Genomic DNA, 20045 nt, shown 5'->3' on the forward strand with positions numbered 1-20045 from the left:
ACAGGCTGTTTGTAAATCTGTTCTAACATCCACCTGGAAGTCTGGCGGAAAGCTCCAGCGCATGGCGGCAGATGGAGGGCGGCAGCATTCATCTATGGCTAAAGGAGCTGGAGAAGGATTCCTGAAAATGGGTCGGAACCTCCGGCGCCAATGTTCAGCTGGAACTTTCAGGGTCAAAAAGGTCTCTTGGGAGACTCTTTGACAGCTGGCAGAGTGAATCACTGATGTACTAAGAGAATGATAATGGACAGCCAAATTACATGGTGCCACTGTGAATGGCAGCCGATGAGCACGAACAGTTTGGTTCAGCCAAATGTGGCACCTGCTTACACTCAAGTTACCATGTTTGAATGCTGAACTGGAGGTGTTCTAGTTAATGAACCGGTGAAAGTGTTTGTGGATTACTGTTCATAAAGATGGAATACAAAGATGTGGATTATGCCCATGAATGTGGACATGAGTGTCAGTGGGATTTGTCCTCTGGGGGCCAGGAGTGTGGCTAATTAAAAACAAGTGGAGAAGGGAACCATTGGTTCTGCCAATGTTTCTGGACGTCATTAAGAGAGACGTGGACCTGTGATGGGGCTGTGGTGTGAGAGTCCCGGGATCCAACTCAGAGTGAGGCTGTAGTCTTCCACCTCTGACAGAGACAGGTCTTTGGGAGGGTCCGGCCGAGCTGAGGGTCCAGAAGAAAACTGTTAGTGTTTTGGTACTAATGGGGTGCTTCACTTAAGAGTATACACCTGGCTGATAGTAGTGTTTATTGCACGACACAGGATACATAAGGGAAAAACAAAGAATGGAAGAAACATGACAGCACAGGTAATGACAAAAATTTAGTGCTGAGTTCTGACAGGAATCGTGACAAGGCCCAGGTTCAACACTCAAACCTCCTTCCAAATATCTGGGAGACTGACAACATCCTCACTATGAGGGTTCAAAACTGTGACTGGTCCTCACAGAGATAGCATCACCAACACACAGTGACCCACCCACAACAGTGATGGAGCCGCTGGCCTTCACGTGGTCCAGGTCTGTGATAACCTCACAGGTATAATCTGCGGTGTCCTCTGATTGGCCGTCCGTCACTCTCAATGTGCCATTCTGAAAGATGGTGAACCTGAACACACAGTCGGTGACCAAGAATATGGGGTCCAGTTAAGTTGCATTTCATTTAATCTAAACTCAAAACTGAGTCTGCCTCTAGACCTGCTCTCTTCGGAGCACGTCATCAAACTTGTGTTGTGATTTCGAAACTGACTTGACTTTCTTTTGCTTATATTTCCACTGCGAGCCTGAGTAGCCTGGCTGGCTTTGGCACGACAGGATTAACTCTTAGGAACCCATTCAAGCAAAGTGCGTGACTTCAGACACACATTCTTTGCACTGGTATATCTCTGGAATGGTTCATCAGAGCTCGATCACACTCATGTCATGTGAAACTACACAGCTGCACCTTTACAAAGGTGCCTATCACTTATTTTTGGGTGACAGTATTTGTTAGAAATTATTTTTTGAATTTGGCTGAATTTAATCATGAATAATAAGCATTATCAAGATGTGCTTGGCAGAGCAGTGTACAACGTCAGCAAAAAATACCACCAAAGAAATATCCAACTCAAGATGATCCAAGATTTATATAAGTTGTAACTCTTTTCTACATAATAATATTTGCTACATAATCATATGTTGACTTAATTACTTTTGGGACACCATAGGGAATCTTGAAAATCCTTTTTGATGTATATAGTATTGTACATAGTTGTGTAATTGGGTTTTTTTCATTATTTATGTATGTTTCTTTTAAAAAGAATCATATTTTTCATCATAAGCAGAATACATGTTTATTTCAGTCAAATGGCTTTTATTCTCATCACGCACACACACACACACCACGTGTTTTAGCTGATTGTGAAGTCATACAACGTCCTGCCATCATGGTGCTTCCATTAGCAGATTCCAGGGAAGCTCCCCCAACTCAGGATGCAAAGATATGTGTGCTAAAAACTTTCTATGATGAGAAACATGGAGAAAATCCACAAAAATTGTAATATGAAAAAAAAATTGTTTAACATTTTTCATAAAATATATGTAAGTAGTACCAAGTGAACTGATGGCATATCTGGATAAGATAGACTGTCCTATAAACAAACAAACAAGATATAGCATGTAGAGACTGACCTTATAATGACCAAGATAATAGCTCAAAAGCAAAGGATGTAAACTTACCCCAAAATCAGCTTGGGTCCCTCAGGGTTAACTGTTCCCTAACCCTGCTATGGCCTAACATTCTAACCCTAACCCTTCTAACCCTAACCCTAACCCTGCAATGGCCTAACATTCTAACCCTAACCCTTCTAACCCTAACCCTAACCCTAACCCTAACCCTAACCCTGCTATGGCCTAACATTCTAACCCTAACCCTTCTAACCCTAACCCTAACCCTGCAATGGCCTAACATTCTAACCCTAACCCTTCTAACCCTAACCCTAAACCTTCTAACCCTAACCCTAACCCTAAACCTTCTAACCCTAACCCTAAACCTTCTAACCCTAAACCTTCCCACCCTAACCCTAACCCTTACCCTAAACCTTCTAACCCTAACCCTAACCTTAACCTTCTAACCCTAACCCTGCTATGGCCTAACCTTCTAACCTTAACCTTCTAACCCTAACCCTGCTATGGCCTAACCGTCTAACCCTAACCCTGCTATGGCCTAACCTTCTAACCCTAACCCTGCTATGGCCTAACCTTCTAACCCTAACCTTCTAACCCTAACCCTGCTATGGCCTAACCTTCTAACCCTAACCCTAACCCTAACCCTAACCTTCTAACCCTAACCCTCTAACCCTAACCCTAACCTTCTAACCCTAACGCTGCTATGGCCTAACCTTCTAACCCTAACCCTAACCTTCTAACCCTAACCCTAACCTTCTAACCCTAACCCTAACCCTAACCTTCTAACCCTAACCTTCTAACCCTAACCCTCTAACCGTAACCCTGCTATGGCCTAACCTTCTAACCCTAACCCTAACCCTAACCTTCTAACCCTAACCTTCTAACCCTAACCCTCTAACCGTAACCCTGCTATGGCCTAACCTTCTAACCCTAACCCTAACCCTAACCTTCTAACCCTAACCTTCTAACCCTAACCCTAACCTTCTAACCCTAACTCTTAAAACTCAACCCATAACCCCTAATCTATCAGTCTGCATTAGCCTCAAGCTAATAGATGTTTTTAGCTCACTAACATGAGCTAAAAACATCTATTAGGGAGCATTCGAAAGGTGAAACACACGTTTGGGTGAAGTAGTACTTTTATTATAGAGGCATTATTTAAATGCTGCTTTGGCGTTTCATGGTGCATTTACTTGTTGTTAGGGGATGATTCCAGCAGTTTTTGTCCATCCTTCCTCCAGATGATCTGGCTGTTGCTCAGCCGAGGGTCTGTGTGGAAGTCACAGTCCAGCAGGGCGCTGTCTCCTCGGGTCACTCGCACATCCCGGGGCTGCGTCCGTATCACAGTTCGATCTGAAAGGCACATACAGGTAAAGACCCAAGCCCGCTCCAGAGAAGGAGATTAAAGGTGTGTGAGACTCACTGAAAACGGAGAGGTGAGCAGTGATGGAGATGTTCGTGTGTTTGATGAAGCAAGTGTACATGCCGCTGTCGTTGTGACTGATGTTGGACAGTTCAAGAGTTCCGTTGGTCAGCAGGGAAATACGAGGGTCCGACAGCAGAGGAGCCCTGTCCTCAGCCTCCCTGAGGGGAACACACATGATCAGTGATGGTTTTAATCGGACCTGGACTGTGACTGGACGTGATGAGAACATGGGAGGCATTGTCATAAGAAGCACAATCTTCCTGGCTAGAGAGAGAAATATCACTTTGGTTCTCTTGGTCTCAGACTTTGACTTCCTCTGATCTAGATTAGACATTACATTTCAGTTACTTCTTCTGGAGGTCTCACTCAAGCAGGAGCGAGTTTTTATTTGTTTGCTGGTTAAAATGCAATTTCACGATGTGGGATTTCTTAAATTCTCAAAATTTCTTCAAGCAGAGTGGCACTTGTGAAAGACTCACGCTTTGATGCAACCATGATACTCAAATCATGATGAAAGTAGTATCACAATACTAGGAGGATTCATCTATGATACACTGTTATATCTGTGTTCAGTGAGGGAGAAATGCCCCCCCCACACACACACACACACACACACACACACACACTCAAACTAGCGATAGATCTAAACTCCAGCAGCAACAATATCAAGCCAAGCCACTGAAGTCAATAAATACAGAGAGTTAAACACATTTTTGATCATTAATTCAAGACATGAATTGAATAGATCATCTAGCAATGAATACACCCACAACCTTCTTGCTGGGGGGGCACAGTGATGACCACTGCTCCACCCTGCTGCCTATATTATTATATTGTGAGCGGTCGAGCCCTGGCTGCAGCACGGGGTCTTTCTGGGTGAGTCTCCACGTTCTCCCTGTTCCTGCTGGGTTCTCTCTGGTACTCCAGCTTCCTCCACAGTCCAAAGACATCAAGAGGGACCAGGTTAATCCAGACTCTAAATTGACCGTAGTCTTGGCTGGGAGAGCCAATGGTTGTCTGTCTCTATGTGTTGGCCCTGCCACGGACTGGTGACCTGTCCAGGGGGAAGGCTGCTGGGATAGGCTCAGGGGTGGAGTGGCCGTCTAGCAACCAAAGGGTCGCTGGTTCGATCCCCGACCCCGGTGACCATGTCAAAGTGTCCTTGAGCAAGATACTGAACCCATAATTGCTCCTGATGAGCAGGTTGGCGCCTTGCATGGCAGCTCCACCATCAGTGTGTGAGTGTGTGTGTGAATGGGTGAATGAGATGACACTGTAAAGCGCTTTGAGTACCGCTAAGGTAGAAAAGCGCTATATAAAATTGAGTCCATTTACCATAGGCTCCACCCCCACCACCCTCAACAGGAGAAGAGGGGGAACATGGAGGGATGGAGGGATGGATATTGTGAGAGGAGGTGAAACAAATAAATAGAGGGATGGAATATGTGTGTGCACCTCCAGGCTGAACTCAAGCGTAAAAGATCAAAACTGAGTCGGCAGCAGCAACACTGAGTTACAACAGTGTTTGAATAAATTGTTTTAATCTGAAGAAGCTGAGAATCCGCTGCCCTCCAGTATCAGACCTGGGTGTGGTTGAGCCAGCCAGGACTGCAGCATGTTCATGTGAACACCTGAGGGCGCTGGTTCTTCTAGAGAAGGACCTGGACTCCAGCAGCAGCAGCAGTACTGTCCTAGTCACACTGATGGTTGTGAATCATCACAATGACGTACAGCTGAAGTGTTCTACTCATTAAAAAATATGGTTCCCTGAGTACTTTTGACATGAACATCGCTGTCTCTCTTCCCTTTGATGACTCATCCTGCACTAAGGAGCGTGTACTAATTTAGTGTCCCTCAAAATGTTTTTTCATATCTTAATTTCCTGCTCTCTTCCATTGCAAGATGATCAGATTTCCACATTGATAAATAGAAATGATCTACTGATGTCACTTCAAGGGGGAGATGAATGTGAGGTGGCAGGAAATGTACATGATTTATCTCTCAAATGGCATCGTGGTGTCATGCCTGAGCATCTCACCATGTGATGTGCGGCCTCGGTGAGCCGAAGGATCGACAATGCAGCCAGATGTTTCCGCCTTCCGTGACGTGGTACACCACTCCATCGGAGGAAAGGATCTGAGGAGGAAGCTCTGAGAAAGCCAGGTGACATGAACACAGAGGGTCGACAAGTCCAACATCCACACAGCAGAGTAGAGTCAGAGGAATATTGACCAGAGAAAGACCTTCAGTGTCTGTCCCTCCTCCATGCCCCGCACCTGCTCCGCCCACTCTGGACTAACCCATGCTCCTCCATCACCTGCTGCATGTTTTCATGTGACACAAGAAGTCAGCTAACAGGCTAATGCTAGTTCTCTTGTGTTTCATGCACATATTCCACATCAAAGGTGGTGATGTCTGTGTAGGTTCTCATTCATCCAGGTCATCGTAGATCGAAGCGAAGTAAAATCTGGTCAACTGGACGTAAGTTTATCTTGAAGACGTTTCACCTCTCATCCGAGAGGCTTCTTCAGTTCTAGTGAAGAGTGTGGAAACTCCAGCTTATAAACCTATGTGGGAGTGGTCAGTGCTATTGTGGTGGAAACGACCCTCCCGAGACTCACCTGGCCTCCCCAAACGACAGTCGTTGTGCGGTGTCAGGGAGTTTCAGGGGTGGTCGTTAGGGAGTTTCACCGACCACTCAGATGCTAATGGGCTGTGCTGGCAGCAGCCGTTCCACATGGGTCTTTCAGCTGAACTCTTTGGGGAAGCTTTGAAAGGACTTGGTTGTAAATAGGTGAAAGGAAATGTCGCAGTCCACCTCCTCTGTTCAAAGATGGTTTCTCTATCCTGACGTGGATGGCTTCTTTAACTCCTCTTTCAAACCATCTGTCCTCTCTGTCCAGGATTTGGACATGGTCGTCCTGGAAGGAGTGGCTTTCCTCCTTGAGGTGGGGGAAAACCGTTGAGTCTTGTCCTCCAGAGTTGGCTCTTCTATGTTGGGCCATGCGCTTGTTGAGGGGCTGTTTGGTTTCCCCTATGTAGAGATCCGTGCAGGTCTCACTGCAACTGACATCTGACGTCTTCAAGATAAATTTACGTCCAGTTGACCAGATTTTACTTCACTTCGATCATCAAAGGTGGTGAAATACAGACTCAAGTATCCTCCAAGGCGGGCTGATCAGGTGCAATTCCTGCCATTGAACATTAGGGGGCGTAATCTGTATATAAATCTTTGTGGAAAGATTGCGTGGTGCTGTTGATATTTGGATTGTGTGTGTGTGTGTGTGTGTGTGTGTGTGTGTGTGTGTGTGTGTGTGTGTGTGTATACGTACCAACAACATGGAGATAGGTGTTGAGGAGGGCGGCGCCATGTTTGTTCATGGCCTCACACTGGTACACAGCCGTGTCCCCAAATTCAACATCAGCCAGTTTCAACACACCACCTGCCACGCTCCGGCGAGAGTCGTCATCCACATCTGGACGGAGAGAAGGAGGACAAGAGAGCCTCTGCTGAATCTCACGTCCACCGCATTTAACCACATGACGAACCAAGAATCAACAAAGTTGAGTTGAGTTGAGTTCAGTCGTTTATATACTTAAAAAAAGAACGAAACAGAAGTAGACAAATGAAACAATTTGACTGAAAAAGGCTCAGCCAGAAGCAAAGACTTATTCGTGCCCGCCTACAATACAACTTAAGCTACACAATGGTGTCAAGTGGAAAGAAAAAAATCAAATAAAAACAAACAAACATACACAACATGCATGTATGGACAGGCACACACACACATGTACGTATTCACATACATGCATATATAGGACTCCTGTCCCCTTTTTTCTGTGACAGTAACTCCCAAATATAAATGCACGGAATGATTTTTTGAACAGAATAAAGGAGTGCATTGCTTGAGCTTGAGATCAGCACTGTTCCAAAGCTGAGTCCCTTTAAAAGAAATACACCTTTTCACTTCTTTTTTAGCTTCTGGGAATGCAAATTTGCATCCATCTCTCAACTCGTATTTCCTCTCAGACATCATAAAAACTTCTGCACACTGTCTGGTAGAGTTCTATTTTTTGATTTAAACATGATCTTTGCATTGTTCCATAAAAAGTATAAGTTTAAGTTTTTTATTGTGATAAAAGTTTAGTCAATTTTTCAGAAGTAACTCCATTTTCAGGCAGGATGAGGAAGAACACCCTGTTTGCTTCCATCATGTTGGAGGTCAAACAGCCGCGGATGCAACTGAATAGAAGCAGGAGCAGCTGTTTGACCTCCATCTGCTCCCTCGCTCTGTCTTCTTCCCTCCCTCTCCTTTCTACCTTTTCTCCATTTCTTTTGTCACCATCCATCCGTCCTCTCTGCGAGGTCATCTGAGGATCATTTCTAGTATTTCTTGTCATGAATAATTCAGCCCAGTTGAAGAGGTTCTCTGCTGCCATGCAGGAAATGATTCATGCTCTTCCTGAAATCTCTCCAAGCTCATCAAGATGCCAGTAATTCATGATGCTGTCAAATTTAAGGGAACCAAAGGTTTCCTGGTTCTGATCAGTTAGCTCCAAGAAGTACCTTCATTCCACAGCTTCAAGTCATTTAGGAAAATAAGGATGAGAGGGAGGGAGTTTGGAGTCAGCAATCAAGCTAACAGATGAAGCCCCATCAGGTAGCGGAAACATGTTGGAGGAAATCCATCTCCAACCACAGTCTCTAGGTTGTTGGTGAAAAGTCTAGTTTTAAATTCTAAATTAAAACAATAATTTAGCTTCTACTGTCACATAAACATAATGACTCACCATACAATGACGTGATGCAGTTTGTGAGCTGCTCATTCCACCTGGCCCTTACTGATACAAACACTGCGAATGGATAACTTTCACTTCCTCTTTAGTTTGGCGACACATTTCAGGACAAAGGAGTCAGAAATTAATTCCAGATAATAAGCGCTTACCTTTTATTGGCTGACCGTTGATGCTCCAGGTGATGGTGGGTGTCGGGATGCCTTCAGCCTGACAATCCAGTCGCACAGTTTCTCCAGGAGAGTACAGGCGGTTCTGGGGCTCCTTCACCCAGTAGGGCTCCGCTACACAAGAGAAGACAGAGGATTCTACTGAGTCCATTTGAGTTCCTACCATCATCACTCATCAGTTATAAATGCCAAAATATCAAACCAGGTAATACACAAAATGTGAATCTCAAAAACTTTGAGAGAACTGATCTCCAAAACGTCCATAGTGTAACCCTCTAACAAGCTTAGCTTAGTTTTCAGTGAAACCACACGTGGATACTGAGAGTCCCAAGGAGGGGATAGCAGCACATTTTATAAAAACACCAGAAGGGTGCCGCTATCCCCTCCTTGGGACTCTTCACTTATCTCTCTGTGTAGCTGAGCACCTTTTAAGACCAGAGGACGCGCACCTGCTTCACATCTTGCCACACATGGATACTGTTGGGAATGTTTTGCAGTACATTTGTGTCAAAATCATCTCAACTAATTGCCTAAACAAGGTCTTTGTTTTCACGGATGCATGTAGAATCTGACCTGGATACAGGAAGTGCAACGTTGAAGCCAATTTCACCTAATGGCCAAAGTGTGGAATTACCAGAATTGCATCTGTTGTGTGATGCGCATCAACCTGAAAGGACCCTTCCCCATAAGATTCCATTATGAAAGAAACATCTATGAAATTGGAAAAATGGTTTGGACAAATCGAGAAGGGCCACAAGACTAAGTTGTTTTATCCCCATTCTAGTTAGTGGACAGCTATAGAATAAGCCCACCCCAGACCCCATGTCCAGTTCTCTTTATACATCCTCCAGGGCTAGCTGGTTAGCATGCTAACTAGTGCTTGTGAAAAAAATAGAAAAAATACCTCTATTAAGGAGGCCATGTGAGATGGATTCGGCTCAAAAACCATGTCTATGTTTGTATGGAATCTTTTCTGGTGTGTGAGCCAGAGGAGGTTTGCTTTCATCACTCTTTGTATTTGTGGTTCTGATGATACTGTGCCAGTAAATTGTAACCAAGTGGTGTTCGTGTGCGTGACATGCTTTTTTATCTACATACCTTCCACAGTGACAGTGAAGGTGTGAGTGATGGACCCTACAACGTTGGACCCTTTACACTCGTACTCCCCGTCATCATACTGTGTAATGCTGTCGAAGCGAAGCCAGCGGTTGTGGTTGTCCAGCTGCGCGCTCGTGTCCTCCAGGTTACCGTCCTTCTTCCTCCATTCCACCTTCGGAGTGGGTCTGTGGAGACGAAGAAGCTGAAACTGTCAAACAAGATTGAGCACAAGAGGGAAAAGACGCGGGAGGTGGGATCGATGGAGAGAGATTCTAAGGAAATTACTGCTGAGTGAACTCTGATGATCTCGTTAATGATGTAGTGTCCTATTTCATCGTTAAGCAGAATTGTAATGACTCAATTTATCACCATGGAGCTCTCAGGGGAACAAGGATAACAAAAATCCCCACAAAATAAACTATGAGAGGTTTTCATAAAAACAATGAGCACATCTGCCTAACTGGTCACAATCAGTTAGGCAGAATAAAGTTTTACTTGTAGTGTTTAGAAAGTAAGATCCAATCCCACGATAGCTCACCGTGCCTGTGGAGTCACATGATGTTTCAGGCTTTTATATCCTGTTATGCATTTTGTCACAGTCTGCCTTGGAGGACAGTTGATAGAGTGTCAACAGTCTCCGTTGACAAGATGTCTTATAATCGATGGCAAAAAAATATTGAGGTTAAAATAGAGAAGGAAAGTGGGAGAGCCAACCCCACCAACACGCTGAAATCCTTACAGGCCTTTGGGGATGCACTCGAGAATGTGAGTGTGGCCACGGAGCGCGAGCACGGAGGAGTGAGCACCAGAGGGACGCAGCAGGTGGGGTCTTCTACCGTGAGCGACATCATTACCTGTTGCAGGAACAGAAGCAGAATATCATCAGTACACACAAAACAAGAAGTGTTGCTGAAAACTTCCTGGACCCTGAATGTGGCCCTCAGGCTTACCAACCTCTACGTAAAGCAGCTCTGTGATTGGCCCTGTATGAAATAGATTTGCATATTTGTGAGTGTTTGAGTGTGTGACTGTCCGCACTCACTAGGCATGACAGTGAGATTGATTGCAGATTCGGGGAGAATGGTCCTAGCCTCAGAGTACTGGGCGTTACAGATGTAGTCGTCTCTGCTGTCGCTCCTCAGAAGGTTGGCAAAGTACAAGTTCCCGTCAAGGCCGACTGTCACTCGCTCGCTCTGCGTGATGTGAACCATCTCTGAGAAACATGAACCAGGCGAGGACAAAAGTCAGGTGATTGAATATATATGTGTCTATATATATGTGTGTGTGTGTGTGTGTGTACACATATATAAATGTGTTCATATACACACAGACACATATATATATATATATATATATGTGTCTGTGTGTGTTTTGTGTTTTGTTTCACCATGTATCAGTCGTGTACATGTAGTAGTCCATGTGCTTCAGTGCAGCAGAGAGATTACATTGATCTAGAGATCAGGAAAATAAACCACGATGACTCAAATGGATGGTCTAGCTCAGCAGAGCCACCAGCTCAGGTCCAGACTCTACTGTCCCCCTACACCAGGAGGGGGAGGGACATTCCTGTTTGGAAAGCGGGTCCTCATCTTAAAGATCGCACCCCCACAAAGTGATAAAAGCCTTCAACTCCCGATTAGTGACATAGAACTGAAGAACCTCCTGATGAGAGGAGAGCCTGAACCAATCCAGTCGACTACCACATGGTGCATATGCTGGCATGGAAGCTAAAACCTGCGGGAGCTCTGGAATTGTCTGGATTGAGGTTTACTCACTGCACAGCACCACCTGCTGGCCAATACTACATGAGGTTCAGAAGTACTTTTTGGTTGTTGTTGTCTTGATTTGGTGCCACCTGTAGACATTTTAGCTCTGTTGCTAGTGTTGGCCTGCTAGCCACATTATTGTGACACTGTTACCTTGTTATTACTATATTATTACACACCATGAAGCGCTTCCAAGTATTTTTGTTTGACTGAAATGGTTATAAGATGCAAGGCAATTAACTTTAGTGCACTTCATACTGATGTTTTAAATACAACAAACTTAAAAGGTTCTATTTCATCAGCAGAGGAAGACAGAAGTCATGGTGCGTGAGGGAAGACTAGAAAGAAAAGAAGAAAGAAACAGCAGACGCTGCAGCACTCAAGCTAATGAGCGCTGCAGCGTTGGGATACATAAGGACAAGCAGACACAGACAGCGATGGGGGAATCAGAAAGATGGGTGGAGACAGACAGAGATGGGGAGATAAGCAGTGACAGGCAGGGACAGGCGGACGGATGGAGACTCACTCTTGTCCATCCAGTGGATATGTGGAGGGGTGGAGCTCTCTGGTGGGTTGCAGGTCAACACGATGCTTTCACCCTCATATGCTTGCTTATGAAATTTCTGCTGTTTTTGAAGAACCGGTTGGGCTGAAACACAAAACGATACATGATGATCAATCATGTTAATTGATCAGGGTTACTGCACTTCACTGATGAGGTCGAGGGTGTGGGTTAACCCTAAAGACATGAAAGACCAGAAGAGAAGCCCAACTCTCAAGTTTACTAAAACCCTTTGTGCATCTGCAAGGTCAGTGTGTTACGCAAGCCTCTAATCCAGGGGTTAATTTGAGCAGGATTCTGCCGGAACAAGATCCGGCACCTCTGAATTTTGGCCTCCCTGTGTTCGGGTACTCATTTGGGCAGATCCGGTACCTCTTGTATTAAAAGAAAATATGAAAACATTTTAAAAATGTTTAATATACAACAATAATGTGCAAAGATAAATTTACAGACCAAATCCTTAGAATTTCATGTTTTTTATTAAGATTCAACGTCATTTGAAAGAGTCAGAGATCTGTTGATGCACTGACGCCAACAAACCACGCCCCTGACACAAACAAGTAACCTTTCGAAATTCGCCACCTCTGAGGAGCAAGCAGAGAGGAAATAAACAGTTCCTGTTTCAACGCCAACTTGTCGAAAAGACAGCTGAATTTGCTGGTTTTTTCAAAAAAGAAGGAATAACGCTTAAAACGAGGCAGAAAAGCCTCCACAAGCGGCGACGAGGGCAGCTGCAGCGGTCATGTTGACGAGCAAAATCAGCTGCAGCAGGAGGCTAGCGCCGCCACAGCTAGCCTGGTTCACCTCCAGCTAGCCTAGTTCACCTCCAGCGAGCCAGGTTCACCTCCAGCTAGCCAAGCCGGGGCAGGAGGCTAGCGCCGCCACAGCGAGCCTGGTTCACCTCCAGCGAGCCTGGTTCACCTCCAGCGAGCCAGGTTCACCTCCAGCGAGCCAAGCCGGGGCAGGAGGCTAGCGCCGCCACAGCGAGCCTGGTTCACCTCCAGCGAGCCAGGTTCACCTCCAGCTAGCCAAGCCGGGGCAGGAGGCTAGCGCCGCCACAGCGAGCCAGGTTCACCTCCAGCGAGCCTGGTTCGCCTCCAGCTAGCCTGGTTCACCTCCAGCTAGCCTGGTTCACCTCCAGCTAGCCTGGTTCACCTCCAGCTAGCCAAGCCGGGTCTAACGTGATGTGGGGTGTCTTGTACAACTAAATGGTGAGCAGACCGTCTAACAATAGGCCGCCGTGCCAATCTTTAAATACCGTAATAATAATAATGGAGGATTTGTGTGATTTATTGTGAGCTCTTTTTTGTTTGTTTTCCAAGTTGGACCTGTGAGAAACGAACTGCTGACTGGAGACTCTAAGTCCACCTGTGGTGATGTGGGCGCTCACCTGTGCTGCTCAGAGGAGGCTAATAACTGAATTATCGTCATAACGTTGATACCATGGATATGATTTGAAATGGAGGCTTGTGAGTCCCACATCATGGCAAGTGGGCATCCGGATGTTGTTTTCTGTGTACGTTGCGGGACCTGAGCCCCTCTCTCACCCCTGAGCTGTCATATGTACTTAGCGTTCTGGCACCTTAGGATTTACAAATTTAGCACTGCTCTAATCCAACTAAATTGAGGGAACATGTTATATCTCTTGGCGTGACAGGAGGGAGTGATACGTGACAGGAGGGGGTGATGAGGCCAATATGAATGAAGACACTTTGAGAAGTTTGAAGGTTGGAGCTGGATGCTGTTTCTCTGTAGAATCGTTGCGATTAATGAATTTCACCATCTTCCCCAATTGCCTTAGGGTTGCTTCATTCAAAAAGTCATCTCCTCGCTGCTCCTCCTATCAACACTAACCGACCTGGTTCTACTCAGAGCTCTCCAACACAGCTAAGCTACCTCCTGCAGCCGCCAGTCTGTCTCCTGGAAATGGTTGCTGTGGTAACAAGTGATGACAGAGCAGATCAGGCGTCCCCAGGCGACGTGACAGAGTCACTGAAGCATTTGAACATCACCCAAACTATCTCTCAATATACATACAAACCAAATCCCCTCTCAGGTGTGTCTGGGTCATACTTAGAGAGCAATTTGAAAATCTTTATTAGCCTCTTAACATAGCAGCACCATCATTTTTTACAGCAGGTTTGTGAGACTTTTTGTGTTTTTGTGTATGTGAGACTCACACTCCACGATGACCCGTACAGATTTTGTCATGGCTGTCCCCAAGTCATTGGAGGCGTAACAGCGGAAGACACCCTCATAAAACTCAAGTGGTTCATCTCCACCAGCAACCAATGTCCCTGAATCTTCTTGCTCTTTGCCGAATGCCACTCCGTCCTTCACCCAGCGGAAACTGGAGAAAGGCAGCATGTCAAAGATCAAGACAAACAGAAAAAATGTCCAACTACATCTCACCCTTTAAGAAATGTGAGAAGGAGGGGATGGAAGGAAGGAAAACAGACATGATTGTATTACACTTGTAATTATATTAGAAAGACATTTGTTGCCATGGCAACTTAGAAGCCAGTGGGAGGAAATGACCTTAATTAGTTGGACTCTCAGTCTAGGGCTATGTTGCTTACTGGCTGAATATCAGTAGCCTACTGGAACTTGAAATTCAGGGTTGGTACCCAATGGTTATTGTTTGGTTCTCTAAAATAACTAAAATGTCATTTTAGCTGAAAAAAGAGTGAAAACTTGGTGATGTCTTTCCCTCCTTCATTACTTTTTGGTGACTCCAGAATGCAGGATGAGCCAGCCATATAAGCATTGAAGCTAAGGGAGGCTGACAGCTAACAAATGCTAAACTGTCCATTTACAAACTCTCCAGGTCGTCTGGATACAGACAGAAAATCAGTTCTCCACAGTGTCAAAACCCTTTGAACCATGGATCAGAACTGTGGAGAACCCTTGTGGTTCTACGCTCCACAGTGTGATTGTGAGTTGCAGTCCTGTCTCCCCACATATTCTGCAGTAGCACTCTACACAATGTTGACATACTGAAACTTCCAAACACATTTACAAATACATGCCTCTTGGTTTCTGAATCTGGATTACAAGGTCAAGTTGTTTCAAGTTGAACTGTTGCATACAACATTGGTAGCAAGTTCATGCTGTTCATTCTGTTTTTTCTTGCCCTCCCAAAGTTGATGTGACGGACATGTAGGTGGTGTACGTACATGGGTGGGGGGGTACCGGACGCCTCACACGGCAGATTGATGTCCTCAAGAGAAAAGGCTGTGTATGATGTCAGCAGCTCTGCCGGCTTCAACAGTAATGGGGGCTGCAACACTGAAAACACACACGCACAACAAACACACATGCACAACACACACAAGCACATGCACACAGGTATACAAGCACACACACAACACACACACATGCACAACACACATGCACAGCACACACGCACACACGTATACAAGCACACGCACAACACACACACACAGCACATTCAAGCACATGCACACAAGCACACACACACATACAAGCACACACATGCGCACAACACACACAAGCACAACACACACACACAACATACACATACACACAACATACACAAGCACATGCACACAAGCACACACGTATACAAGCACACGCATAAACACACACACAAAACACACATACGCACAACACACACAAGCACATGCACACACGCACAGCACACATAAGCACATGCACAAAAGCATTCACACATGCAGGCACACACACAGACAAGCACAAATGCACACACACACACACACACACACACACACACACACACACACACAGTGCAGTAATGGTGAGCAATGAACAGCAAAGGCAGGTGGCCAAATGAGTTCAATCATTAATACGCATCTGAGATTGACTCAAGATTCACGCAGTGTCATACTGAACACAGAAGTGTACCTCACCTCTCCAGTCCTCACTACCAGGAGTACTCAGCTCACTAAGGTGTTTCTCCTCCATCACTTCTTAGTGACTCCAGAATGCAGGAAGAACCAGCCACATATATTTAGCTAGAAGCTAACAGAGACTGATGCTAACAACAGCTAAACTGGCCAGGAACGTCTGGTCACCAACACTCCAGGGGGTCTGGTGTGATCCAGGTCTCCTTGATCCAGATGGAGGATCAGGGGCCCACTAAGACTGAGACTGGAGATCAGAACTAATTAGAACACTTGTGGTTCCATGTGAACGTGAATGAAAGGGTTGGTTCAACTAAATGGTCCTGCTGGATGTGAAGCACAAGTGTTCTAGTTAGTCTGTTTTAAATCAAACCAATCCGTCCATCTATCAGTGAGTACTGTGAGAAAGACACATCTTTTTTTTTAACTTATTTCACTTAATGTTGCACATATGACTTGAGATTCAGGCTTTGGTGCTCACTAACAATCTATATCAGGTGTATTAATATAAAGGAACTATCTGAAGAGCTGAAGATATTCAGGAATGTTCATTATGCTCATGCTACACACATGGGAACACGTAAGCAAACATGTTTAACATGACCCTGACGCATTAGCCTAGTTTGCCAACCCCGCTTGGTGGCACATAAGCATGATCAGGATGGTGTTTGCAGAATAGTGTTGAGGGTGATATTCAGTGCAGGTGTCTCCATGACAACTATTGCTGAAGCATATTCCATCGCCACCACCTTCTGGCTAACGCTAAACCCAGAGAAAGACACATCTGGGTAATTAGCATAACCTCTCAATTTTGAGAAAAGCAGAAAAAGAGCATGAGATCTGAGAAAATCTCAGTTCAGACTCAGGTGATCAACATTGTGTTCATAATTTAGACGGATAACTTTGAAAACATTTGTTTATTGTACAAACAGACGGGAGAAGAAGACACACAAATACTCTCTCTCTCTCTCTCTCTCTCACACACACACACACACACACACACACACACACACACACACACACACACACACACTTGGTCATGAAGGCAACACAGGAAATCACTTACTTTCATGCACTTTATCTGTTTCTCCAAGAAAGCAATGAAGGGAGAGAAGAAACACTTTAAAATCCTTACATAAACACACACACACTCTCACTCACTCACTCGCACAATAATAATAAGAATAAGAATAATAAATAGAATTTAAAATGCACTTTATATCAAATAAATGATCTCAAAGTGGTACATTGCAAAAAAAAGGATTAAAAACAACATCACAATAAAAACAGCTAACCCTAGGACAGAGCGAGGTTGCATGGAGGCCTACTGAATTAAAACAAAACAAACCAACAACAACACTTTGACAATTGTGATCTCGGCAAATGCTTTTCTAAAAAGATAGGTTTTTAAGCCTTTTTTTGAAAGAATCCACAGTCTGTGGTGCCCTAAGGTAGTCAATGAGAGCATTCCATAGACTGGAAGCAGCTATACAGGTATGGTCGCCCATAGTTTGGAGCCTTGTCCTCCAAGGCTGGAGGAGGTTGGCCTGTCCAGAGCGTAGATGGCGTGAGGAGTATTCGGGGATGAGAAGTTCTTTGAGGTATGGGGGGAAGTCCCATGGAGGTACTGGTGGGTCAGCAGGGAAATTTTGAATTAAATTCTGTACTGGACAGGAAGCCAGTGGAGGGACTTGAGGATGGGTATAATGTGGTCATAATTCACACCCTCGTCAAGATCCTGGCAGCACAATTCCGAATGCACTGCAACTGATGGATACTCTTGCTTGGGATCCTGATGCAGAGTGCATTGCAGTAGTCCAGCCTGGAGGAGGCAAAGGCATGGACAAGTTTTTTGGCCTCAGAGAGAGTGAGTGTGGGGCTAAGTTTTGCAATGTTCCTGAGGTGGAAGAAGGAAGTCTTGCAGAGGGGCTTGATGTGCACCTCAAAAGTCAGGTGAGGGTCCATTCTGACACTGAGGTTAGTGACTGAAGATGAATGATGAAGGTGGATGTCATGGCTGGAGAAGGTGATGCTGGTGATAGTGGATGACCGGGTCTGGTGTGGGGTGCCAATGAGGATGGCTTCTGTTTTTGAACTGGTGAGTTGCAGGAAGTTAACTATCACCCATGCCTTTATCTCCTCGAGGCAGGTGGAAAGTGTGGATAGAGTTACAGAGGGGGTTGGATTGGTTCTGATGGAGAGTGGATGTCATCAGCATATTGTATAAGATATAATATATTCCATGCTGGCTGATGACATGACCAAGGGGGTGCATATATTGAGTGAAGAGGGAGGGACCAAAGTCTGATCCTTGAGGGACACCACAGGTGACAAAGTGCATGTCTGATTTAGCACCTCCCAGGGACACATACCCCATTCTGCCTGTGAGATAGGATGTGACTCTTTATCTGGGCTGAGGGAAAGGGGTCCAGGGCACAGGTAGAGGGCTTCATCTTCCTTACGATGTCTTCAACCTCTTGCTGTGTGATGTCCCTGAAACAGCAAAGGGGCTGAGTAGCTCTGAACTGTGGGTCAGCAGATGTTACTGGAGATGCAGAGGAGGCAGAGAGGCTGGAGAGAAGGGAATGGATTTTTCCTACTTTAATTTTGAAGAAGGAGATGAAGCTGTTGCACCACTCCTGCAGGTTGTCAGAGCGAAGGGGAGTCTGAGGTTTGACGAGATGACAAATAGTTGAGAATAGTTATTTGGAGTTACCAGGGCAATTGCTGACAATGTGGGGGTAGAACTGAGGCCGTGTGTCACTGAGAGACTTGCTGTAGGCCTTTTGATGTTCCCAGTAGGCTACTTTGTGAACAGCAAGTCCTAAGTCCTTGAAATGCCATTACAGGATGCGCCCAACTCTCTTCACTAACACAGCTCACAAATATACCAGGGAGCTAAGCATGTGAAGGCGACAGTTCTGGTCTTGACTGGGGCATGGCGGACCAGGAGGGTGTTTAGTGATGAACTGTAGAAATCCACGGAGTCAGCAACCGAAGGGGGGTTGGCAGTGGAGAGACGGCAGAGGTCAATAGCCAGGGTTACCAGGTTGATGTGTTGAAAGCTCCTGAATCTGATTTGTCTTTTGGGCTTATTGAAACACACACAGTGTTTGTCGCCATGCATACTGAAAGAGGTAAAATTCACATTCTTGATTGGGGTTTGTCCTCTTCACCTTCCCTGTTCGCCACATCAGTCTCCTCCAGGATCTTCCTACCTTGCCCAGAGGGGAAGGTTGCTGCCTGAAGGTTGCACTGAATCTGACCCTCCTCTGAGACAGTCACGGTTTAGTCAGCTGATCTTTGAGTTTAGCCTCCGGAGGTCTGTCTAACCACATTTAGTAGCTAAGTGGGTGTGTCTCATGTGAATGTGTTATCCTGGCAATTATGCTATTGCACTAGTTTTTGTATTTCTCGGGAGGGGGGGGGGTGTGGTTCCTGTATGTATGCTCGTGTCTGAATTTACTGCCCAAAGTATCAATAAAGTTCTACCTAATCTAATCTAATCTAATCTGATCTAATCTAATCTAATATGACGACATGATGTACACTTCACAGCATCATCCTTGTGTGACATCCCAGCTAACACTGGCTAGCATATCCAGACATACGAATGATGAAAAAGTTTTCACGAGTGTTCCTGAGGAATGTTCCCTGCTGGTATTTGCTCTGTCTCATTTGGAGCCAGGTGGAAAACGTTTTCATGAAGGCCTATAATCCATTGTCACATGTCATAACATTGTCGGTTTTTTTTTGGGGGGGGGGGGTGCGGTATAGTTATTTTGGAGCAAATGAAACCACTCCCTCTCTCATCAGAACCACACCCTATCTCATCAGAACCGGTTGTGTGTGTGTGTGTGTGTGTGTGTGTGTGTGTGTGTGTGTGTGTGTGTGTGTGTGTGTGTGTTGTCTTACTCACAGTCATGGGGGATGTGGATGTCTCCCTGAGCGAACAGAGATGTGGAGGAGAGCAAAGACAGAGGGAGGAGGAGGAGGAGGAGAGCAGGTGGGTACGCCCCCCTGTAGCTGGTCCACTGACGCCGTGACACACACATCTCTCAATGTCCCATCAAAGGTGATGTCAGACACACACGCACACTCATCAACACACACACACGCACACACTTGGCTTATACAGCCACCTGGGACCCCAAACCCTCTGGACAA

General features: G+C 45.5%; 1 protein-coding gene and 1 pseudogene across 6 annotated transcripts in view; both read right to left on the reverse strand.

Annotated features, from left to right (window-relative positions):
- The window catches only part of LOC147255271 (neural cell adhesion molecule L1.1-like), a 50878-nt gene that overhangs the window by 15387 nt on the left and 15446 nt on the right, over positions 1–20045 (reverse strand). For 3 of the 6 annotated variants that reach the window (XM_086212855.1, XM_086212853.1, XM_086212854.1), the window contains 15 exons: positions 19798–20045; positions 16945–16959; positions 15171–15282; positions 14175–14344; positions 11959–12081; positions 10709–10879; positions 10406–10520; positions 9667–9851; positions 8551–8682; positions 6937–7080; positions 5643–5754; positions 3602–3762; positions 3372–3531; positions 993–1120; positions 575–676 (listed from right to left, as the gene is read on the reverse strand). The exon at positions 19798–20045 is cut by the window's right edge and continues 23 nt beyond it. In XM_086212855.1, the coding sequence (XP_086068981.1) occupies positions 575–676; positions 993–1120; positions 3372–3531; positions 3602–3762; positions 5643–5754; positions 6937–7080; positions 8551–8682; positions 9667–9851; positions 10406–10520; positions 10709–10879; positions 11959–12081; positions 14175–14344; positions 15171–15282; positions 16945–16959; positions 19798–19933 (1966 nt within the window). In that variant the 5' untranslated portion in view covers positions 19934–20045. Of the gene's footprint in view, positions 1–574; positions 677–992; positions 1121–3371; positions 3532–3601; positions 3763–5642; positions 5755–6936; positions 7081–8550; positions 8683–9666; positions 9852–10405; positions 10521–10708; positions 10880–11958; positions 12082–14174; positions 14345–15170; positions 15283–16944; positions 16966–18250; positions 18390–19797 lie in introns of those variants that run through there. The other 3 variants (XM_086212857.1, XM_086212858.1, XM_086212856.1) reach the window with 3 other exon arrangements.
- Positions 17270–18255, reverse strand: LOC147255273 (uncharacterized; annotated as a pseudogene).

Source organism: Aulostomus chinensis, chromosome 9, assembly GCF_037954235.1.
Source record: "Aulostomus chinensis isolate RoL2024-O1b breed Wild chromosome 9, RoL_Achi_v1.0, whole genome shotgun sequence".
NCBI lineage: Eukaryota > Metazoa > Chordata > Actinopteri > Syngnathiformes > Aulostomidae > Aulostomus > Aulostomus chinensis.